Below are 25,948 nucleotides of genomic sequence, written 5' to 3' on the forward strand. Positions count from 1 at the left end.
TCTTCTTAATACCTTATCTCCCGGATACTTTTTTTTTTTTTTTTTCCGCTGGTGGAGACTAAGAGGGTGTTCAGCCGCCAAAGAACTGCCTGGCTCTCCCCCAATACATTCCACTCCCTTCCAGATAACATTACAACATATCAAATATATATATATATATATATATATATATATATATATATATATATCTTTTTTGGTTTTGTTTTTGTTTTAGCTAGCTTGTTACTACCACGTTGAACATGTCGTGTCTGAAGACCTTGAGGTTAAACAAATGTTTTTTTTTACGACCATCACAGAATGAGAAGAAAAAGAAGACGGCTCCGGCAGATAAAACAACTCCGTGACCCGTTTATTTTTTCAGTTTTGTTTCTTTCCATTTATTGACCCTTTTTTTTTTTCCACAAACAATTTCTGTCAAACTCTTGGGAGAGGTACCCGGCCTTTCTCCCGACAAAGAAGGGAAAGCGAGATGACAGCCGCGTTTCGGATCCGATGAGCTAGCTCGGAAAAAGGAAAACGTTAGCGAAAAAGCGTAGCGCCTAGCGCCAGGAATGCGATTAAACAAAACGAAAGACGCGATAAATTAAACGTCCGGTCATAGCCACGAGGTTGAAGAGAGTAAGCAACGACGCTAAACAAGCCATTTTTATTTGTATCGACCCTTAATCACGGTTACAGTCTCAAAGGGCTGCACAAGCCCTACATTTGAGACGACTGCTAACCCTTAGCCCTATAAAGGGCAAAGGAAAAACTCCCTTAACGCAGAGCAGAGAGGGAACCTGGAGGGGGAACGCAGCCCAGGGAACCAACAGGAACGCTAACAACAGCGGGGAAACAAATAAAGACAAAATAAAAGGTGGGGAAAGCAAACGGAAAACGCTAATAAATACATATATAGGACCGCCACGCTGGCTAGCAATGGGGCTTAGGCTATAATAGAGCCTAAGTTACAGGACAATAGAGCTGATAGGCCGGAGCATATAGTCTATAAATATGACTGCCGTGCTAGTGATACAAGAAAGAGATATAAATGGAAAAATCAATGGAAAATGTCTGCCAGACATGTCTGAGATCCAAACACGGAGCAGGAGACGACAGGGGAGAATTGTGGGCCTTTATTCCAATGTTTGAGCCCTGATCCTACTTTATTAAGTCAACTGTGTGTGTTCACGTGTGTGTGCATTGGGTCTGTATATATGTGTGTATGTGTGTGTATCGTGAGGGTAAACAGCATTATATTTTTAAACATACACACACACACAGACACAGTCTCTCTCTCTCTTGCGCTTCTCTTTCTCTCTCTGTCTCTCTCATTAACCCCCCCCCCCCCCACACACACACACACACACACTATCTGACTCTCTCACACACACTCTAATGGAAAGACCTCACTGCAGATTGCGCGTCCACCGCCATTAAAACTAAAAACTCATCGTCACATGACCTGGGGACCAGGGTGTGCACACACGCGCAACTGCATCTGTGTGTGTTTGTGTCTGCGCGCACGTGTGTGTGTGTGTGCTGTGTGTGTGTGTCTCATATTGGAGCCAATAATGGCGGCTAATTGCAGCTTGCATTGTCCTTTTCCTTCCTCTCCCGTGCGTTTGCTTGACGGCTGTGAAGTGAATGAGTCAGGGGCCCCCGCGGTGGCGTAATGCAAGGAGCAGCGGTTCAGATGCTCAGGGGCCCGGCCGTGAGGGGGGGGTGGGGGGCTGACAGAGGGAGAGAGATTTAAGGCGAGTCAGCGGAGTCAATAGACACGGCGGTGAACAGAATTGGCACCACGTAGCCGACGTGCGTGTGTGTGTGCCTGTGTGTGTGTGTGTCATTGAATCTAACACACATGCACACACCCACATGATCGGACACACACACACATGCACACACACACACACACATGAACGAACATGAACATAAACACATACACATGATCGCACACACACACACACACACACATGCGCCGCACACATGTACACACATGCGCGCACATGAACACACACACACACACATGAACCCACATGAACACACACACATGAACGCACACACACACATATACACACGTGTGCACATGAGCGCGCACACACACACACACACAGGCCTTCACATGAACACACACAGACAGAACCCTAACCCTGAAAATACAGACTTTTTAATGTATCACACACACAGTAATGGCCATAATAAGCCCGAGTAAATTGCACTCACAAATTAGTCACGTAATCTTCCATTTGAGGAAGCTCTAATTCGTGTAATTGGGCTTTTACGACTTATATAAAACTCAATGTTTCTCTTTTGTCTTTCCTTTTTTCTTTCTTCCCCCCCCCCCCCCCCCCCCCTCTCTCTCTCTCTCTCTCTCTCTCTCTCTCTCTATCCCCGTATATATTTTTCTCTTCTCTCCTTCCTTTCGGCGTTTGTTTTGTGACACCGCGTGCCTCCCTGTCGGGGGCCCTCTGTATCGTCTCACTCCAGTGCACATCTCACTGTCCCCCCCCCCCCCCCCCCTCCACCTCCGTCCCCCCCCCCCCCCCCCCCCCTCCATCCCTCCCCCACCTCCCCCTCCAGACAATGAGCTTTTGACTGAATACATTATCTGAGCTGTTGTTCTGTTTGTTGTTGTTTTAGCATCGAGGAAAAGCGGATGAATTATTAATGGCGGGCAGCCTAAAAAAAAGAGAAAGAAAGAAAAACAATAGCCTACAACTCTGCTGTTGTTGTTGTTATTATTATATTTATATTTTACTTTCTCTTTTTTTTTTGCACCGGAAACTTTTCGAGTCCACCAGCTCCATCCAGAGGCCTTTTAGACCCAACACGCAGAGAACTGTTTGGTAATAAACAATAGTTTTGAAGGGTCCTTTCTTTGAGACGACGTGAACATAACGTGCGACAAAAGAAGTACAACGTGGATGTGAAATTGTGGGGGAATTGAATTGGATGTTAGCCTACAAATTGAAGACAATGGACGGCGGACACGCGCAGAGCTGCTCGCCCATTGGTCCAGACGCACTTTATTGTTTTGTTTATGCAAATGACTCAAATAACCTCCTCGCGTCGGAAAGATAACCGTGTGGAGATACGTTTTAGTAGGCCTACGTTTGCTCTGAGAGTTGACGGTGTAGTCGCAAATATTTAAATAATGAATTATGATTTATTGTGATTATTATGGAAATACATCAATGATATAATTTAAATTAAAACGTGTGACGCACATATGTCTATGTGCTCGAAACTGCATTAGATGCTGTGTCCTATGCGCCCATATCAGATGGATACGAGTTAATTCTAGGCCAGGGAATCACAGACAGACGGACTTATAGACGGACCGACAAAAGCAAGTTGACATCTTTAAAATGCGACAAACAGTTACAGCAACTGTTTCTGTCATGATTAACAGTAACGTCACATTATTGTCACATCAAACATCATTGTTTAATACAACTTTATCCCCCCATTATGTCTCATGCGCCAATGAACGCCAATCCAAATCAGTGATTGCTCTGCCCCCTCTTGGTTTTGCAACGGTACTGCATCATAAGCCGTTAAGTAACCTATGCATTTATTTAAAAAGGAAGTCAACGTTTGATGGGGAATATATATAAAATAATTGGCTACAGTCAACATTTGAAGAGGAAAAATACTTGTTTTTTTCCATAATGAAAAGGTATTAGGTTAAAATGGAGTTAATGATTGATATTTTACTGTTGGTGAGATTTAACATCAATAACATACCTTTTTTTTTCTGTATAACGAAAGATATAACGAAATACTGCATCCATATATCAATAGCCTATGCAAATACTCCCGTTGTGTTTTCTCCTTTGTAAAAAAACACACACACACACACACACACACACACACACAACCACTTAACAAAACCAAAACAAAACCAAAGTTGTACTGGTCGTCGTAGGTCAACCACAACCACGGAAGCAACCAGTCCTGGGAAAACGAAAACAAAAAAAACAACAACCACCATGAATATCCTCCCCAAAGTCCCACGCGTTCCGCCCTCCACCAGAGGTCACGTCTGCGGGGGTCCGCCAGGTTCAGAGACGGACCCTGAACGCCATTTCCCCCCCCCTCCCTCGTGTTTGACCCCGTGCTCCGGAAGCAGCTCGGCTCCGCGCTGCGGCGCCGGCCGCCGTGGCGTTGGCACCGACCAACGCGGCCCGGGCGCTGGCTGTGGTTCCGCCCCACGCCGCCGCCGCCAAGATAGGGAATCGCGTGAGTTGTGGGTGTGTTCCGAGGTCAAAGGTCAACCGATCTCTCTCTCTCTCGCTTTCTGTCGCTCTCTTTCACTCTCTCTGTCTGTCTCTCTCTCTCTCTCACGGTGTTATGGGGAGTGTGTGTGCGGTGATGGGGTTGGTGGAGGGAGTTGTTGTGGTGGTGGTGGTGGTGGTGGTGGAGGGAGAACGCGCTTATAGGCCGGCACAGCCGCACGCGATCCCGAGGTGAATGGGAAAGAATGGTGTGTGTGCGTGTGTGTGTGTGTGCAGAAGCGGGGGGGGATTCACGTATCGATTATTCCAGAGGAGCTGAGGCGCAGAGAGGTGTCATCATGTAAACAACAACCATACGTTAGCACCGGCCCCGCGGTTCACACACACACACACACACACACACACACACACACACACACACACACACACACACACACACACACACACACACACACACACACACACACACACACACACACACACACACACACACACACACACACACACACACACTCCCCCAGGGGGCCCGTGTGCCTGCGGGCCTGCTGTGTGCGTGTGCGTGCATGCGTGCGCTCTGTGTGTGTGTGTGTGCGTGCACTCTGTGTGTGTGTGCACTCTGTGTGTGTGTGTGTGTGTGTGTGTGTGTGTGTGTGTGTGTGTGTGTGTGTGTGTTGCGGAGCTGTTCCTTATGACCTGGAGCACTAGCGCTGGCGGATGGCGGGCCCACACGGCCGCGTCGACGGAGGGGAACACGCAGGAATACATGCATGATTAACGGGCATTACCGCCGCCGCCGCCACGCTGCTAGCGCACCTATTGATTTAGCATCAGCTTATTGTGTGCGTGAGCGGTGAGTGTGTGTGTGTGTGTGTGTATGTGTGTGTGTGTGTGTTTCTAGCGTGCGTGGGTGTCATTGTGGGCTGGTGTGTAGTGTGCTGTTTGTGCGTGTTGGTGTGCACTTTCGGTTTGTGTGTGTGTGTAGCGTGTGTGGGTTTGTGTGTGTTGGTTTGTAGTGTGTGTGTGTGTGTGTTGGTATGCAGTATAGGTTTTTGCGTGTGTATAGTGTGAGTGGGTGTGGTTTTGTGTGTGTAGCCGTTGAGTTGAGTGTGTGTGTGTGTGTGTGTGTGTGGCTTTTGTGCGTTGGTATACATGTTCCGTTTGTGCACCTTTCTTTGTCAGTGTGTGTGTTTCTACAAGTCTCTCTCTCTCTCTCTCTCTAACATCCGAGCCATGGCATTGCGTGTGATGATCTAAATGTCGCGCACAGCTGCACTTGGGTTCAGCACTCGGCCAATGACAAACCTGATGTCCCGCGACGGGACGGAGGGGCGAAAACACGCTACCTTTGCGCGTGTTGCGTTGAATCAGCATACGGTGGAGATCTCACACACACACACACACACACACACACACACACACACACACACACACACACACACACACACACACACACACACACACACACACACACACACACACACACACACACACACACACACGTGTAAGGCCAGAGTTGCCACTAACATTAAGATCATCTTTATCTCCCTTCTGGGCGTGCGAGCATTCTCCTCCAGCTCTCTCTCTCGGGAGCTCTCCTCCCTTCGGGACACTAATGGCATTCTCCATGACAACAGCCGCGTGACACCGCCGTGCCCTTGAGGTCCAGGTGACCCCTCCTGGGGAGGGCCGCCGCCGTGGCAACCCAACAGCGGGGGGGTCGAAGGTCGCGTCCCCGCCGTCATTCCATCGCATATCGCGCCCACCCCCCCCCCCCCCCCCCCCCCCCTTCCTTTCCTTTCCTTTCCTTCCCTTCCTCTTACGGAGAGAGAGAGAGAGAGAGAGAGAGAGAGAGAGAGAGAGAGAGAGAGAGAGAGAGAGAGAGAGAGAGAGAGAGAGAGAGAGAGAGAGAGAGAGAGAGAGAGACAGAGACAGAGACAGAGACAGAGACAGAGAGAGAGAGAGAGAGACTTGAAGCTTGCCCACCCGGGAAGATGAGGAGGGTTTTGGCCAGGGGCGGTTTTGGCTGTGGACTCTCACTGCGCGTACCAGCGCTCCCCATCGCGGCTCCCAGGCCAGGGCCAGAAAATCAATACCTAGAAATAATACCGCAGATTTCTTTTGGCACCCTCGCAGAGGCCAACTTCGCCGAGCATCGCCGCGAGTGCTGCGGTCAGTTTCGACGCGCATATACCCAGTGTGTGAAACAATATTAGAAATAAAAAGAAGAAAAAGTGGAATTTATTCCGAGCGGTTGAAATTTCACGGACTGAACTTCAAACTTGGAATCATTGTTGTTATATTGGTTTATTATTCGTCGGGCCGTCAACACATCTCTTTGTGAAGTTTATTAGTCTATATTTATATATGGACACGTGTATGTAATCTCTTTGCAGTATTGCATGGACATAGAAATGTGCGTTGAAAGGAAATTAGAGTGCACCTTGTACACATTGCATATAATGCTTTACTTAGGATAACAGGGCTGTAAATATATTAGGCCCTAACCAGTGTCTCAGAACGCTTTCATTCAACACATGACCCTCATGTTCATCAGCAGCCAACACTGCCATCCAGTGGCTGAAAACACACTTGCATTATACAGCCCTGTATGTTAAACACAGGGTCACTTCCACTGTATTTCACAGCATAAATAACAAAACGCAAATACAATTCTCGAGAGCAACGTTTGACCTCAGGTCCACGTTGTGTTTATCTCGAAACACAAGAAAAGCCCCCCGAAACAAAAAACAAAATAAATACTTTCATGTCACGCATACGTTCTCTTAAGAGAAACTGAAACAGGAAGTAAAAGGAGCAAACAGGAAGTGAGGCTCTAAACAGGAAGCTATGCGCTCAGCCTCTGGCGTGCCATGCCTTTGGTCATGGCGATAACAAAAAAAAAAATGATGTTTACGTTCACTGTGTGAACAAGAGTCACAAACACGGGACGGGGAAAATCCATAGCGTGCCAAAACTAAAAAGGTTAAGAAAAGAAAACATTTCAAAAGGTGACATTTTGAATGAAGTCATTCGAGGCTAACCGGGGTGAGGCTCCGTCTCCATGGCGACCTGCGGCCCCCCCCGCCCCCCGTTTAGGTCAGCCCAGGCAGGAGCCGCTGTTGACCGAAGACTGGGGCAGCCAGGTGGGCACCTGAGAGAGAGAGAGCGAGAGAGAGAGAGAATGTAATATCGATATGGGCTGTGCATCTATATATCTATCCCTATCGATCTATATTAGATATCTAGGCTAAACAATTCCAAATGATCGACCATCTTTGAGTGGCATCGTAAAGTCATGAAATTAAGAAATTGACTCCCTGAAATTGCATGAATATGAATTTTGAAGATAATATGCCCTAGCAAGTTCTACTCTAACACCATACCTCAATATATACACACCACGCCGTACTATTAACGTAACGACCAGGCAGTTGTACACTGCAACCATAACGTGCTCCATATCGGTCTCGTGTTGAAGTCACATTTAATACCATGAACACATGCGAGTCCAAAACCGTCCTGGAGCCCAACGATCCAATCAGAGCTCCCCTTACCGGGTCGGCTCCGGAGCGGCCCCTGAACAGGCTCCCGTAGCCCCGCCCCCGGGCCTGGGCCGAGCGCGTCCGCTGCACCGCCTGCGCCACCGCCTGGGCGAAGCGCGACGGGGCGGCGCCGACCCGCTTCAGGGGGGACGACGAGGCGTCCTTCGCCGGGGTCTGGGCGGGAGAGGAGGACGACGGCAGCGGCGGCGGCGGCGGCGGGGAAGGAAGGGCGGAAGGCGACCGGAGCAGGGCCGCGCGTTCGTCCGGCACGCCGTCCCGGTCGTCGTAGGCAACGGGCGGAGGGGGCGGAGGGAAGTGCTCCTCGTCGTCGTCGTTGTCGTCGGGGGGGACTTCGTCGCGGTCCCCGTCCTCCTGGATCTCCTCCTTTAGGACGCCCTTGTCTTTCCCCGCCGCCTCACGGATCACCTCCCTGACCTCCATACCACGCACCACCACCTCCTCCTCCTCCTCCTCCCCCCCCTGGACGGCCCCTATCCCGGGTTCAGGACTAGGCCCGTCCGCCTCCGCCGCCGCGCTCCGGGCTCCAGCTCCGGCGTCTTGCGGGGAAGGGCTGGCCGGCTCCCCCTGAGAGACGCCCACCTCTCCCTGGACCCGCTCGGGGCCAGGGGCCGCCGGCGAGCTCCGGGCACCCCCGTCGGGCGCGTCGGGGTCGTTGACGCCGTCGCGGTCGGCCCGAGAAGGGGTCCGGGGCTCCGGGCTCCCCGGGGGCTCGCCGTCGGGCCGACTCTCCCCGACCTCCAGGTCCCTCCTGGGGCTCGACGTCCGGTCGACGCCGGTCGGGACGACCAGCGCCGCCTGGTCCACCTCGTAGAGCCGGTGCTTCTTCGAGGGCACCACCTTGAACGTGGTCATCCCCTTCCTCTGCACCGCGTCCCCCCACTGCTCCGGGTGGGGGTCTGTGCCACCGCCGCCGCCGCCGCCTCCTCGCCCGCCGACCACACACTTGGGCCCCAGCGATGGCTCGTGGGTAACGGAGTCCTCCTCGCCGTCTTCGTGGCCGTGCGATTTTGAAGAAGGGGCGTCGCCACGTCGGTCCCGCAGCGTCCCATCGGACAGGGAGGAGGTGATGATCTGGGCGAGGGCGGGGAGACCCTGGGGGAGCTCTTTGGCCGCACGTTGGGGCTCGGGCGCGAGCGAGTCGCAGCCGCCGCCATCGTCGTCCTGGGGTGGGGGCAGGAGCTGGGCAGAGGAGGAGATGGTGGAGGAGGAGGAGGAGGATGGAGAGGAGGGGAGCGGGGAGCCCGTTCTGCTGCTGGTGGCGGAGTCGCCCTGCGTCCTCAGCTCCCACGCGCGGACGGCGTTAGAAGTCCCTGAAAGGCAAGGCACACTTTCAAAACGTTATACGGACGAAGTTGAGTTGTGTTGTGGATGTGAATGGCGTTTAAGAATCGGGTGGATAGCCGCACCACCTTGACTGTTGTTTTGTGTGTTGGTTTAGATTAGTTTTTCATTTATTCATTAAGACAGATGTCAACAGTCATCATAAAGTCTCCGAAAAGACACGCGATACATCACAATGATATCCATATCCTTTAAAAGAAATGGGATTTTCTTGCCAAGTTTCTTTGATGCCCTAATCAATTTAAACTAAATTCAATTCAAGGCGTAACCAATTACAATGGCCATCATTATGGTTCTGTAGGCCTGTCAGACTGTGCCAATAATTAACACATCATCCTATTCCATTGGAAACACGTTTCAGTGTCATTGAGGTGATTCATAGTCATCTCATCACCCGAATATGAAAACAGCATCAGCTGAATGACTAAGTCTAAATTAATGTTTTAAACATGATCGCCAAGATTTCCAGTCTCTTCTTGCGACACTGTGATCATACAAGAGAGCCTGGGGGAGGGACCCAACAGTTTGGGCAGGACAATCACAGCTTGTGATTGGGCGGATTGTTAGTTGAAGGGAGGAACGGGCAGCTGGCTGGACCAATGGCTAGCTGCAACCACGGGTCTGATGGCCAATGACTGGTAAAAGCCACGCATCGGGTCAGATGAGAAACTAGAGGACACGTTGGAATCTGGTTTGTGAAGACTTGATCTCTTTTTATTAACATTAGATCGCTCAGTAAGTTAATACCGACAACACCTTAGGGTACATGATTCTAACACTGTTTTATGATGAGAACTTGTTATTATAACTTATACTTCTTGTCGAAACACACACACACACACACAACTTCAGAAAGAACAAATGACAAATTTGTTGAAATGACAAAAAATTGTCACATACACGATGACAAATGACAAAAAATTGTCACATACACGATGTCCTATTGGATGTAAGAAAATGCAATAAAAAAAAAAGAATTCTATTGTTTTCCATCTTGATCAAAAAAAGGCAACAGTCCACCAGAGTGAGAAATGTTAACAAACTTTTACAAAATAATAAGCAAGCAAAATACACATACTAGGAAAGGCAGTTGCAGAAAAGCAGTTGCAAATCAGTTTGACGAACAAGAACTACTAACAAACAGAGAGGGGCGCTGCCAGTGAACGCCACACAATGGCAGCGTGCTACAAGCCTCAAAATAAACCACAAAAACAATCAAAACCTAAACCACACACACAAACACACACGTTAACACCCACAGGACAGCATGCGAAGGACAAAGCAGACACAGGAGGAGACCACGGCCGCATGCGAGGGAAGCCCGAGAGAGGAGGAGGAGGAGGAGGAGGAGGAGGAAGAGGTGATGCTTGGACGGACAGCAACAGCAGAGGAGGTTGGAGGAGGAGAAAAAAAAAAAAAGGAGACAGCAGGAGGAACCCCCCCCCCGGCCCCTCCTCATTCAACCCCCCCTTAGGGTTACATCCGAGTCTGGAAGGAGAAAAACACCCGATTATGGACGGACACCACCACCACCTCCACCACCACCAACACAAACACCAGCCCCCCACCCAACTCCCCGCAAACACCAACGCTGAGCGAGCAGCAGTCAAGAATGTCTGTGCTTGTTGCTGCTGTATGTCCGCCCCTTGTAAATCGCCTCTTGTTTGTTTTCGTACGTACTTCACCAGTCTAAAATGTACCGTGCGGGAGTTACGTTCGTGTGCAAGTAAACATGTCCCTTTGTCATCGCCGTCGTTTCGACTCGATACATTTCACGACTTAATGATGTAGCAACGCATTACGATCGGTGTACGTTAGCTTGCGGCCGAGCGGATGCGTCGACAAGTTCCGCATTTGCGCAAGTTGTGAGTTGACACAGCCTTGTCGCGCGTGTTCGCTACGCTACATAGCTGAACCCCCCCCGCTTTAATGAAGAAGGCGTCAAGAGCGCTGGGCAAACTATTCCAACAGCGCGTACTCCCGGTCTCAGCGGCTGCTCGGACATGTGTAGGAGGACAAGGTCGTGGCAGCGCTGGGCGGAAGAGCGATCAACAAGCAGGGGGACGGCGGTCACGTTTTCACTATGGATTTGTGCCAACGCATCGGTTTGACGATGACACACACACACACACACACACACACACACACACACACACACACACACACACACACACACACACACACACACACACACACACACACACACACACACACACACACACACACACACACACACACGATCGCAATTAGAACGAACGATTGCCGTAGCAATTAGAACGAACTCTATAAGAGAACCCCCCCCCCAAAAAAAAAAAACATCTAGCTAATTATATTTAACCCAATGGCAAAATGGCCTTGCCTTGAGTAGCACGAGCCTATGAATCAATGAATAAAACAGTCAAATGAACAAGGGCGGGGTCAAGTGATGGTGAACCCGGCCGGGGTAAAGAAAAGGCACATCAGACTTATTTAGGCATGAGGATTTACAGCCTCAGACAAAAGACAGATTAATCTCGACCTCGGCTCGGACCTCAAACATTTCATGAAGCGCCCTCGAGGTAGGGGGGTGGGGGGGGGTCAACGTGAAGGGGTTAAAGGGGTCGACTGACAGAATGCCACGCAGTCAAGTGGATTTAAACTCCTTACGCTGCAATTTGGTGCCATTCGACATGACATATTAATCTTTATTAAACTTCTGCCCCCCCCCGCCTTCCTGACCTCATGTAACTCTAGCGTGTGTTGGGGGGGGATTGGAACGCACTACTCCAAATAGACCCACCCTCAGATTACTGATAAAACGATCTATGGTGATTAGGCGTTGGCTGCATTTCATCTACAATGCTTCCCCCTCGCCACAAGGGGGCGCGGGGTAAATGGTAGGCTGCTTGTGCAATAATACCACAACCTATTTACCATCAGGTCCTTAAGCAGATGTTCATACATACGACTTTACGCATGTTTCTCAAGGATGCCTACAGGCGGGCAGCAGTGCAGACATGGGGAATCGAACCGAGAACCTTTCAACTGGGAGTCTAACACTCCCACAGGAGGACATTGTCAAACCTAACCTTCATTTTGACTTTGCGTTACCCGACCCTAACCTTGTTACTGTAACTGACACTTATTGTCCACACACACACACACACACACACACACACACACACACACACACACACACACACACACACACACACACACACACACACACACACACACACACACACACACACACACACACACACACACACACACACCTATTCTATCATTTACCATCTTGATAAAAAAAAAAGGCAACAGTCCACTAGAGTGAGAAAGGTTAACGAACTTATAAAAAACACTAACTTGGGTGCAGCCTGTCCTGCAGAGCTTAAACCAACACAAGGCCCCTTTAACAGGAGGCTCCTTTAAAGGAGGCTCCTTCGCGGCTGCGGTCGACCGTTTGTTTACCTGCACTCCCCTCAGCGTCGGCAGGCAGGCTGGCGTGGGAATCGGCGCAGGGGGGTAGCGGTGCTCTCCTCTTGGTCCTCCTCAAGGTCGTGTCGGCAGAGCTCTGGACGCAGACACAGAGAGACAGTCGGGGCGTCACCAACACTGGTCTGGGGCGGTTACGTCACAGTAGCCGTTTTAGGCTATTTCATTTTTTTCTGTTTTAGTTTGGGTTGCTAATGTGACGTTAACGGCTGACCTCCGGTGGGTGCTGTGATCTTGGCTTTCCAGAAACACTTATTTGTCTAATTTTAATCCTGGTGCTGTAGGCGCCATTTTATATGCGTGAGACAAATGTCATGATCTAACTGTACAAATATTTGAGTACAGTTCAAACACAAAGTTATTATCCAAAGACACATGCTGTTCTCACCATGGCAACCACAAGGAATGAACCCTAACTTCAAGCCATGTGTCACAATGAAAGGCTCTTCCCAAACCCCTTACCTAAACCTAACCATGTCCAAAACAAGTCTCTATCACTTGAAACTTAACAACTCATGAAAACCATCGGAAACTACATGACGAGCCCTAACCCGCATTCATCCAATACCTACATTTAACCATAACAAATGCATCATGGGAAGTGTACACCCTTAACCATTCAAACCTAAATGACTCAATTGAAAAACCTAATACTAACCACCCATAATCCAACACCTAAACCTAAACGTTCTGAGTTCATCACGTGTTAGGACACTGAATAAGTCTTGTTTGTCCTACAATGGTGGTTCAACGAGGAATGTACCCAACATGCCCGACGCCCCAGCCCGGTTACCTGGGGCTCTGTGACCCGGTGGCCGCTCATGTTGTCCGGCACGCTCTGGGACGCCGTGATGGGCGGCCGAGGGGCGGGCCTCTTCTTGGTGGTGCAGGGCGTGGGCGGGTCAGCGGAGCAGAGTCCCAGGGTGCTGGCCCGGACTGACGGCGCGTCCTGGGGATCCTGCGGTACGGGCATGTACACCCGGCCGTCCTACAGAGCAGGGAAAGCACGGCGCTTAGTCCTGCCATTAAGACTAACGTTCAATTCAGGTTGCCATGTTGGAGAGATGCTCGCATGCAGGATTTGTTGGGAGAAGAATTAGCGTTGTACTGAGTCAGTAGAATGCTAATTCTTCCCCCAACAAATCTATATTTTACTTTGTCTCGCTAATGATACGGTCAGTAGTACTGAACACATCATTATCGAGACAAAGTAAAATATAGTTTGGGTCCGCTCTGAGATGACTAAGGTGGGGTTTGTTGTTATTTGTGGATATCCCCCCCGACATAAAAGTGTAACACAAGTAAAACGATATGTTTTGAATATTATGAAAGGAACAATTAGCATCAAACCTCAGGGTCTGAATTCTGTCGCCTACCTTGTCTTTCTTTCTCCGGAACAAACTGAGGAATCCGATGTTTGCCCCCCTTTTCTTCTCGTTTCTGGAGGGCTGCTGGCCTTCCCCACACCCTGTGTCAAACACGTCAACGACTGCCAAACGTTTACCCAGCAGTCTTTAAAAATGTATCAATCAATAAAACACGCTCACAATCACATGCCTTTCGAAACAGTCTCCCGTTCAGTCTCCCGTTCAACAGCGCAGACAGTCATCCGGTCCTGAGACGCATCAGGCAACGTATGGCGAGTGTGTGGTACCTGTTGGTGGATCCGTCTTGGGTGTCTCTGTTGCGTGGAGGACCTCAATGGACGCTTCTGCTACTGCTGCTGCTGCCGTTTCAGAGCAGAAGGACAACTTGATTAGCATTCAGGTGTGTGTGTATAGAACACGTGTTCTATACGTGTTGAAAGCCAAGACGTTGCAGTAGTTGCATCAACTGCAATTTCACCCCACCCCCCCCCTTCCAAAACAGGAAGGCTATGTATTTTTTGGGTAACATCCATACAATGAAAAATATTATTTTACAAAAAAATAGAGTATAACTTTATTTTTAGAACTAGTGGAGAAGTTAAGGAACTGTTTGAAATAGATGGTTTCAGAGAACATCGTAACCAGCACAAGCCATCATCAAGTCTTTAGTTTGGCAGGTTGGCCTCTGCATAAACGACAGGGCTTGTACATCAGAATTCATCATAGTGGTTTAGTTAGTGATCGTCCAACATTTTGAGAGCACTGAAGTGAAAACTTAAATAAACTATACCATAACCTAGGCTAATGAAAACTTAATTTTGCTACCTCTAGCATGAGAAAGGTTTTGACAGTCAACACACCAATGTCCATCCATAATGACAAATTTTTGATGATTTGTTACTACTCATCAATGGCCAAAAAGTTTCAATACAAACACAATAACTAACATTTCAATGCTCTTATGCTTCCAAAATGGAGGCGGTGATTGCGAGGCGATCCCTGTACTCCCTTCTTAGTGTACACCGTTAAAGCGTCCGAGCTGCTCACCGGCTGTGTCTTTGGCAAACAGCTCCCTGATCCCCAGGTCATTAAGGGACTTGCTCAGGTCCAAAGGCTCCTGGGTCTGGGCGTCTCTCAGCAGAGCCGTCGACGCCGGCTGGAACTCGCATTTCTGGCTGATGGCCGACACCAGGTCCCCTAGCGGCACGCGGGGACTCACGCGCACCACCGTCTTATGGGACTTCCTGTAGTTCACCAGAAGACGGACCGTCGCCTGTCAACAGTTAGAAGTACGTTAGACTTTAAGTCGAGCAGGTAAACTCACTTACCATAACCGTAAAACTCAGTGTATTTCTATATAGATTTATAGATTTCTCAGACATTTTACTTTTGAGTGGAAATCTAGCTAAAACTATATTATGAACATGAACACTTATTTATCAATGAAAGTTACAGGAAAGGTTCAGGAAATTTGCATACACTGAAATAATGATTAAATGAGCGTACTGGTAAATATTTATCAATTTATATATATATATATATACACACACACACACACTATTATTTTTCTCATAGTCTTCCTTATTATAACGTCTTTTGTGGTAAAAAGGTTGCTGTTTTGTTGACCTCTGGTGTGTAAGGCCTCCTGGCCTTGTCCTCGGCCACTTTGGGTTTCAGCACGATGGTGTCTGCCTCCAGGGAGCCAATCAGAGAGTTGGGTTTGAAGCAGACTCGGTTCTTGTTGTGCGACAGGATCTCCACGGTGTGGTCCGAGGGGTTGAGGTGGTACTTTGCACACAGCGTGACCAGAAGGTCTATCACGGGTTTACTGTGGACACACGATTCATGCCGTCACCTCGCTATTAGCAACCGAGCATTCATGTTGTCACCGGGCTGAAGCAACACATTCACATAGTCACCTGTAGCAGTAGCAAGGCAAATTAACAACAGTTTTTTGCCTGGATGATAAGTTGTTGATACATTTCATTTAGGCCTACATATCTAATGTTGAAATGTAAGACAGGGTTATATGACAATATTATGACATAATTCAGTCCATGTTAGGATATTGATGAATTTTGAAATTATATTTAAAAAAACTGAAGTATGCAACGTTTTCATTACTGTGGCCTAATGTCCAGCCATGACATGTATAATTGTAACCAACCAAACAAAATACTCCCCTGCATAGCTTACATTACAACAATGACAACCATTATATAATTCATCCTCACATTAAATGGGCCCTTCACACCAGATATTAAAACACATTCTGTGGAAAAACAATAACAATCAAAGAGCTTCTCGGGAGCCGAAAGAGCCGGCACTGGTGAGCTGAGGCGAATGACTCGACTCACAGAGGAGAGCCCAACCGCCCATCACCGGGACACTCAAGGTCAGTTCCGCTCCAACACGTGTTGCTGCCCGGAACTAATTGCGAAACACATTGCAGTCGTACTACTACCAAACCTACCGGACAGCCTGTCATTTTAGTTTTACGAAGGAGTACCGAACAACGTCCAAACGGGCAATTATCGTCGCTCTCGACCGGACCAGAGGGTATTCAAGACGGCCCTACCTGCCGTGCACCGTGACGGTCCTCTCCAGCCCCGAGGGCAGCACCACGGACAGACCGTGGTCCCTCTCCCCGGGGTCCCCCTGGTCCTCCATAGCGACATGCAGATCGTGCTGACACCGCGGCGGGCTATCTGGGACACCTGGCGGGGGAGTGAGAGTGTGGTCGTGAGCCTACTCTGTGTTCTTGTGTGTATTATTTATATTATTGATGTACCCGTCCGCTTTAGCAGCGTGATAGACAGGTCCGACCCGGCCGGTCTGACATAGTGGGGGCGTGAGAACGTGAGATGCCTTTTATAACCGCCCACACTGATTTTAAAGGATGCCATGGTAACGTGGTTATGGCGCGAGGCCTTTTTTTAAAATGGGTTTGTACATCACCAATGCATCATGGGAGTTTTTCTGTTGGACCCCAGAGTTGTAGTACTATCTTAATTCAACGTAAATATACCGTCACCTAGGCTAATACGAACTCTGCTTCGTCATCGTCTCACATGAGAAACGGTTTGGCAGATAACTTTACATTAATAACTAAACGAAATGACAAAAAAAAAAAAACTTGCATTCATTACCAACACAAAACTTCCTATGCTTCCAAAATGGAGGCGGCCAATGCGATGTGACGTCATGCTGTACAAGCCCTTTTTCAGCCTGTGTGGAGTTTCTCATTCTGGAATAATTCATGGTTTACTAAAAAAGTGACAGACACCCGTTTATATTTATTTACAACTTGTACCTTGTTTGTTGCTTCCCTTAAGGAGTGAACTAGAACCGTGAGAACCAGTCGGACTGATTGTAATGCCCAACATTTAATGTCAACGTGAAAGTCAAGCCTTCCTGGGTGAATGCCAATTACCTAGATTACCCAGAGGCAACTTATTTATATTATAAAATAAACTCCAAAAAGTAAGCCAAGACATTGCATATAGTTATGCTTTGAGGCTTCCACATTTTGAAAATGTAAAAATATAATGTTATATATATATATATATATATATTAGAGTGTGTGTGTGTGTGTATAATAGAATGTATGTTTCTTACAATGTGGGCCATCCCACATGGTAAAAAAAAAACAATTCTCTGATCAAATCACTCAATCGCGGTTGCCTCTGTGACCGCACTCGGGTGTATCCTAAGGTCCGGTTCACTGGAGCACGTTTTCACAGTCAGCTGTTCAAATTAAATCATGTGTTCACGGACTAACACCCTGCAGCCAAGGTGCAGGCATGGCTGAACGCACGCCACGGAGAACCGCCACGCACCTCCCGTTTGAAATGGATTGAACAGTTGACTAGGTAGAAAATACTGTTCACACTTGTTAAAAAAAGAAAGTCAAATGTTCTAGTTAAGGCTATATAAGTGATTGTTATTTTTAATGACTGTAATTAAATATCAATATGTTACACCCGGTAGTCACAGTAAACATTAACTGACAAACTTTAACCATCCACTTACTGATTGCCAAATAGTCTACAAGAGAGCCATGTTGTCTGCAACCACGCCGGGCAAGGACTGTCTAACTCGGGACTCTAGACAAGATTATGGTTCCTCGAGTAAGAAGGATTAGTGGTTTTCCTTTTTTTAAGTTCACACGTGTCTCTTTCGTTTAGCCTGTGTCGTATAGACGAGACGTTATGGCCTACTTAAAGCAAAAATATAAGTGTTAGATGCGTACCTGGATGAGCTGACGTTTTCCATTTTCTGTTGACAGCCGTTGGGTGTTACCGAAGTGGTCGGGGCCGGAGAGAAGGAGAGCAAGTGTTCCTTCCCACTAATCCTTGTTTATCCATGCCTTCCACGGAGTCTGCCTCCTCCCACTCAGGGGATGACATCACTGACTCAATGTGGATTGTGTGTCACACAAACACACGCACACACGCACACACAGAGATGATAACATGCTGTTATCTACTCCTTTTTGACAATGCCCATTGTAATTTGCCACGATGTATTTAAAGTTGGGCTCTGCTGTGATGATGTTTGTGCAAATAATTAAATGAATCCTTAAAATGTACATTTCAGATGAGTGAATGATGTTTCTATACATTTTTTTTGCTTACATTGAATGTGTTCACATTTTTGTTTTTGACTTTGTATTGAGGCTTTGCAATATGTTTTGGGTGGGGTAACAGTTAAACGATAAGTAGTTATAGGTACAATACCAGATGAATAAGTCTTAAGCTTTGTAGGTGGGCGATCAGGGGGGGGAAAGCCATATATTTGATTAATATTTGTTCATCATTCAATGTTATATGTACTTTTCCCATTTCCGCTCCTGATAATGAGTTGCAAGTATTAGATGGGGCATTAAATAATTGTAAAGGCCCACGTGCCAATGGCAGTAAATATTTGTTACGTGGCTGTGTACTACAGGCCTAAAAATGCATTAGAGAGCTGGTGGCTCCCCGAGCAGCAGTACATTAGGTTTTAATCATATTAAGCATACAGAGCACAGGTTCACTTGGGCTTTGATCATATAATCCCATTTATGTGTGTTCAGTGTACAGCGCTAGCCAGGCTAAGATAACAGATTGCAATGACTGACCAGCTGGTCTCACTAAATACTTAGGTTTAGCTCTACCTATACTAAATCGTCAACACTTAACACTTTTATTTATGAATCCAGTGCTCTATTTCTGGTGTTTAGGAAATCAAAGTGGCAGCAAAGGGCTCTTGGTATGTAATATTATTATCCACTAAAACCCTTCTATTGTCTGTCCACGCTGCTGTTTACGTTAATCTGCGTCATTCCAGTGCGAGTTCTGCCACCCACATGTAAACTCCGGAAAGATGTTTCCATTCATCTTGAACTGTGTGTCCACTCAGGCACAGGCCTGTTTGCATCTACAGAAACAACATGGTTATGTGAATAGTAGGAGAACATATAGCCACTGACGTAGGCCTTTAGATGTGTGTTGGTAGACTGGCTTTCTGATGTCATTTACATTTTATGTTTGATTTGAATGCAGAGTATATTGGCCTTTTGAAAATGTGTTGGATATTTCTGTATGTCAACAAATGAGCTCACGAAGTGTCTGAGGGTGTCCCAGCCGAAGGTTCAAATCCTAATGTCCGCACCCTAAATGAAGTCACCCTTGAGCGAATTAAATTAGAAGTCACTTGGGATAAAATCGGGTGCCAAAATGACAACATCTAATGGAAAAGAACGGTGTACTTGCAGTTCATATTGTCTTTTAAAACATACAGAATGATTCAATGAGCGCGGGTGTAGTAGCTCCCCTAAATAGCGCGTGTATAATGTTAGCCAGCGCCCTGAACGTGGTTAGCGCATTCCCCGCTATACTTCTAATTAAACCCTTGCTGGTCACACGCAGGAGCAAAGAGTGTGGAGCACACATGAACACATAGTTGGAATAGTTTGCTTAAATTTAGAGTGCACATATGGAGGGTTATGATCAGTAGGCTACTTTATATCAAAACTGTTATGGAATTCGTTTTCAATAAACCTTGAGAGACCTTTTGCAGTGTTGTATACAACTATGAAATCCCTTATTATGATCTGTTTGGCTAGATATCGATGTTCATCTGTTTTATTTATATATAAATATAAAAAAATATATAGCCTATACCGTTCATATATACATATATATTTATATACATATGTTTATGTATACAATTTAAACATAATGTAGGCCTATTATAGGCTATTGTTTTACATATGCATATCAATTATAATATATATAATCCCTGTATTTTCAAATGCTCACTAAAGTAGGTATTTTTGGATAATTTGTTTTTGTTAATTGGAGTCAATGAAACTCGACAGTAATTTATTTTGAGGCACAAATGAATACAATTTAGCGATGAATCACTTCACAGTGTGTCCACTAGTGGGCGTGTGTTGCGCGTGTAATGAAACAACCCCGCCACCAGATGACGTGGTTTACAAAATAAAAGGCCGGTCAACGACGCGCTGGGGCGTGGGCGCGCTCCATCACTTTTTTCAAACTGCTTCTCTATATATTTAGATATAAACATAGCCTTCCGAATTCACATTGGGTTTTTGCATAGCCTATGGATATGCCATTCATTTGAAATTGCACTCGTTAAAATATAGGCTACTGTTTTTATTAAAAACATGTATGCTCTCAATCCCTGTAGAATGCAACAAGTGTGTGAACGTGTGATATTGGAAAACAATCCGTTCAGCTTTTATTGGCAGCAATTATCAGTAATACAGCCTACTTTAATACAAAAGACTAGCATTATAGGCGTGTACAGATTTACAAAATATCATAGATTTCAGCAAATTATTATTAAAACGACTAATAGCCAACGACTAGAAAACCCTTTGTTTTAACTTGTGCTGTCCTGAAGTTATTGTAATCTACATTTCGTTGGCATTTCAGCTGTAAATGGCTCCAACATTATTTGTACTCATCGTTTTGTCGTTTCACTCCGAGTGTCCTGCGAGAAAAAAACAAAAAACGAGGACAACAAATAAGGAATTTATTCATGGGTTTGATTTCAAAGCATGAACTTTTAGTTTGATGATGAGATGAGATGAGATTAACTTTTAGCACCGGACCAGCAGCAGTGGATCCATGGAGGTACCATGCGGGGGGGGAGGACCTGTCCATGCGGGGCGGACCTGGCCGATTGGGGGGCGGACCTGGCCATCCTGAACCGGGGCTGTGACATCCCCACCCTGCGTGCGACGCCTTCACAACCGGAAACGCGGATCGATTTTTTCCCTGTGTTGTTGCTGCTGCTGCTGCTGCATGCATGGGCATTGAAAGCAGCGCTCAAACAACACGAGTGCACTCGGATGTCGCTGTCGTCCGTCCAGTGATAGCAGTGGGGAGAACCGTTTCAAACCCCTGATCCGTGGCTCTGAAGGGATTTGTTCTCCCCCCGGAGATGGGGTCTACCTGGAGGACCGACCTGTTGGGCACCGTGAGGCGGGTGAGTCTCCACGAACACGACGCTCCCCACCATTCAGGGTTTATTTCATGGGGACTAAAGCCTTTTTTTTCTTTTTTAATCAGGATGTAATTTAACGTGGACAAACGTCGAGGACACACACACACACACACACACACACACACACACACACACACACACACACACACACACCAGAGCCAGCACCATCATGTCAGGGCTTTCTCGATTGTTCTTCGCAGTTTATAACCTGTAGCGATTCAATCCAGACTCCAGTAGTGCCATCTTTTATCTTGTTTGTCTGTTAGGTTATACGATCAACTGACACCTGTGGGTCTACGTTCATAAACAGCCTATATTTTTAATTGGGGGGGAGCTGATTGCAAAACCGAGATTTGAACCGACCCAGAGAATAAAAAAATGAATACTTTGAACAGTCGACTTACTTCACACACATGCTTCACCCTTACAACCAGCAGATATTACTGATGTTACAGCACCCAGGCTGTTATAGATTAAGTAAAAACAGTCCCAGGTTAGCCATTAGCCAAGACACACACACACACACACACACACACACACACACACACACACACACACACACACACACACACACACACACACACACACAGACACATCTGGGACCAGGTCACGCCCAGACAGCCCCATCATTAGGGTCCATTTAGGGGCTTCTGGAATGACGGGGAGCGGCTGCTGACGCGGTCCCCACCTCCAGTGCCTTCGGTTCGGCCACTTTGGGCGATCATCACTGGAGATCGCAACGTTTGCTTCTCTTATCAGTACGTCTGATCCGAGTCGGAAGGGTGGTGCTTGTTGTTGTGGTGGAGGAGGGGGTGGCGGAGACGCTGGGAATACGCGGAGACATCAACATGGCGACCGCCTGCTGCCCCCCTGCACGGCTCCGTTTGAACACAGCGACCATTAAGGTATTCTTGTCCCCCTCGCCCCGAATGTCGTCATGTCGTGACGACAGCCCCCCCCCCCCCCCCCCCTCCCCTCCCCTCCCCTCCCCGATGTCCCTCGAGGGGTTATCGGTTCTTTTTGCTGATGTCGCGACTTGGCGACGATCGCGTCCTCCATCAAGTTTTTGCCGCCACCTTTTGTCGCATGGCCCCCGAGCCATGCGTGAATGACCGATTCGATGTACCGCTCGGCTGACGGTGTTATGGGCAGACTGCGAGTCGCTGTTCTGGTCTGGTCTGGTCTTTGAGGGGAGGGGGTTTGATCCCACAGAACCGGTTTTGCAGCGCTCTCCTCTTTCAGCACCACGGACAGCGGAGCTGTGGTCTTTCCGGTGCTTTCTCTGTACGCACAGCGCGACGATGACGTGTTGCTGCTGCCATGCATTAGTCAGGAGGAACCGGGCTTAACGTCGTCCTGGAAATAGAGTGGCAGCCATCTCGCACGTCTCTGTTGACCCACCCCACCCACCACCACCACTACCACTACCACCACCTCCACCACCCAGAGGGGGGACACTCTTGAGTTCGGTACCCATGCAGTCAGAGTGTGCGGGGTGTGTGGTTGCTGCAGGCCCAGACTGGAGTCGATGAGACACACTTCGTGTACACCCCCCCCCCCTCCCCCCTCGCCTCTCCTCTCCTCCTGCTCCACCGCCTCCATTTATCACCCTAAATATCATGCCAGACACACCGTCACACCACGCACGTCCAAACACGGTGTCAGAGTGGGGCAGAGTGCAGCGATGCAACGGCAGATGCCTGCGTGTCTGCGGGTCTGTTTATAGAGCCAATGAGAGCGCGTCACCTCACTGATTGAGCATTGATTGTTTATAAGGAGATTTTGTGGTTGACGAATCTCTGTGTTTGGCCGTCTTGGTGGTGGAATGATGGATTTGTGGTCATTTAAATGATGATACTGATGAAAGATGGGGATGATAACACATAGCACTTTTTAAAGCGACAATTAGTGTTTTTAGACAAAGCAGGTTTTAGTTGTTTACTTTTTCGAGCGTAGCCACAAACAATGTACCGGTTACTATAGTGTTTGAACCCAGAACGTGTCGACAGGTAGTCAAACACCCTTTCCTGCCTATTTGTCATTGAGTAACTATTATAAAGTTGTGTCCGGTGTGTCATCTACAGTGGAACTCATGCGGTATAGAGATACCTTTTTATAGTGGGACTCTAGTATCAATTCTTCACAATTTGTACAAGCTGTACACTGCCCCATTTAAAGTAGTTCTAGTGTCAACCTTGTCAGCCAAATACAAACTAGCTGTTACTAGTACAGTATCCATCAAATGCTATGGATAGGCTTGCCTATTTCACCTCCAGGTTCTGAAAGGTCCCTTGTCTTCCATGTCCTCAATCGATCAGCATCCCTTAGCAAGACGCCTCACCCCCCCTCCCCTCCCAGGCGCTATAATGACCTGGATCTCCTGAACGAAAAGATCGCAACGAAATACAAAGCGAAAAAACTAACGTTGTGACGCCATGAAGCCTGTTTTGTATCATGGACAACAGGTGTCTCTGATCGCCAACGGAAAAGCAACAGTAACACAGCAGTGACACTCTAATGAAACGTCACCGTATCATTCATGTCATCAGTGTCCTGTGCTACTGTTGCTTTTACAATGGAGAACAGAGACACCTGTTGCCATCGGTTAGCTTTTTTCAACCAATTTCAGTGGTTCCCTGTATCCGCCACGCACGTCAGAGCCCATTACCTCGCTAAAGCAATCAATGATGTCATCCGCCAGTTGTGGACTAGCATTGATGTCATCGTCGGGGGAGGGGGGGGGGGGGGGTGGGGATCGGGTATTAATGTCATCATGTCGTCAAAATAAGGCTGGTCGCCATCCAGCTCGCGTCAAACAAATGAGGAGAGACCGACGATGAGATGGGGGAGAGATAGGGGGCCCAGGGGGGACCCATCGCACCCTTAGGATCAACAGCAGCGACAGGGCGAGCGAGAGAGCAGTGGAATGAGAGAACGACGAGGAGAGAGAGAGAGAGAGAGAGCGCGTTAATAATAGGGAATGCTGTTTGTTTTTTGGCGGATTAGTGATCTTGTTTGTGTCTTCAGCTGCCTACTTGTGAAACATGGTAGTAGGCCTTTTGGAAGAGAGACACAGACCGGGAGAGAGGGGGCTGTGTTTACGGCGGTGAGCCGACCTTGCGTTGCTGGCGAGGTAACTCGAGATGTGAAACGATGTTAAATTCGGCGTGTGTCTTTGCAACGCCAGCTAATGTGTGCAAATTTACTGCCGACCAGAGTGGAGTAACTACATACTGTACATGTCGATGACCGATTGGAGTCCCGTCGTCATTCGACGACGATGCGACTCCATGCAACTGTGTGTGTGTGTGTGTGTGTGTGTGTGTGTGTGTGTGTGTGTGTGTGTGTGTGTGTGTGTGTGTGTGTGTGTGTGTGTGTGTGTGTGTGTGTGTGTGTGTGTGTGTGTGTGTGTGTGTGTGTGTGTGTATGTGTGTGACACCGTAAGCTGTTTGCATTGAAGCGATTTTAAATATAATGTAACAAGTTTAAACATCGTGTCGTTTGATGCAGGTTAAAACTCCTGGAGTAGAAACGTCCTGAGGTGCTATCCGTCAAACGTCCTTCAGGTCAAATGTCCTGGCACTATAGTACTTAGCATTGTGTAGCATCTCATCCTGGCTATCCTGTTGTATGTGGGGAATGGGTTAACCTAGCATTTGTAAATGCACTTGTATGTAGGAATATCTTTACTGTACAGACTGTGATATATTGTTTCACTTTCTTTTTCACAAACGTACTTACTGTAAGTCGCTTTGGATAAAAGCGTCTGAAATGTGCCCTACATGCTATTGTAAAAATGAAGTGTCCTGTACTTGAAGTGTCCTGTAGTGAAAACATTGTGTTGACTGTTTCTTCGCTGGTTAGGTTTCCTGTCCCCTGCGGTCATAGGCTGATGACCGCAGGTGGAGTCTAATTCATGTTAGCGGAGTTCCCCAGTTTCTGTCCCTATAGTTCTTCGCTCTGTTTTGTGTATTTGTGTATTCTCTACCTGGCGTTCCCTGTGAAGGACTCTAGAGTTTGCCTTGCGTTGCTTTGTATCTTCTAAACTCACACAGCAAAGTTCGGTTCACTCTGTATTAGCCCTGACATTAGTTAAGTTAAAACATTGTTTTGTCGGATGGTCCTGTAGTGGATAAGCATTTTGTTGGTCGGCAAGAAGAAACCTTACTTTCTGTCCTTGTCGTGTGCCTTCAACCTAGGCCTGGGCAATAAAACAATAAATGATCATATCGTGATAGACTTTTGATCAATATCAATATAAAACATGTTAAATATATAATCGAGACTGGACCACCGAATCTAGCAGCTGGGTTTGTTACACAAACACGGTTCCATACTTATTTACAATATTTGAGTGTTGTTCATTGTTGTGTTGACATTGGAGTATTTATCAATGAAGAACATTGGAAGGTCACATTAAGTGTTAAACAGAAGTGTTTAAATCCAGCACGGTAATTCCTAGTCT

At 47.5% G+C, this 25,948-nt stretch overlaps 2 protein-coding genes across 2 annotated transcripts in view; both read right to left on the bottom strand.

The window, feature by feature from the left end:
• Positions 1-6,279, bottom strand: part of LOC311369756 (voltage-gated inwardly rectifying potassium channel KCNH7-like) — a gene marked incomplete at both ends in the record, with an annotated part of 61,889 nt that extends 55,610 nt beyond the window's left edge. The window contains 1 exon segment of the mRNA XM_084487964.1: positions 6,204-6,279. Within this exon segment, the coding sequence (XP_084344090.1) occupies positions 6,204-6,279 (76 nt within the window).
• Positions 6,280-7,317: 1,038 nt separating this feature from the next.
• On the bottom strand, positions 7,318-16,632 carry LOC311369679 (uncharacterized protein; the record flags this gene model as incomplete). Its single annotated transcript, XM_084487900.1, has 9 exons — positions 7,318-7,371; positions 7,775-9,093; positions 12,572-12,674; positions 13,389-13,583; positions 13,972-14,084; positions 14,250-14,315; positions 15,010-15,235; positions 15,589-15,790; positions 16,541-16,632. The coding sequence occupies 9 exons, from the start codon at positions 16,630-16,632 to the stop codon at positions 7,318-7,320; spliced, it is 2,370 nt and encodes a 789-aa protein (XP_084344026.1).
• Between the last annotated feature and the right edge of the window lie 9,316 nt (positions 16,633-25,948).

Source organism: Micromesistius poutassou (assembly GCF_964030765.1).
Source record: "Micromesistius poutassou genome assembly, chromosome: 24".
In the NCBI taxonomy this organism is placed as follows: domain Eukaryota; kingdom Metazoa; phylum Chordata; class Actinopteri; order Gadiformes; family Gadidae; genus Micromesistius; species Micromesistius poutassou.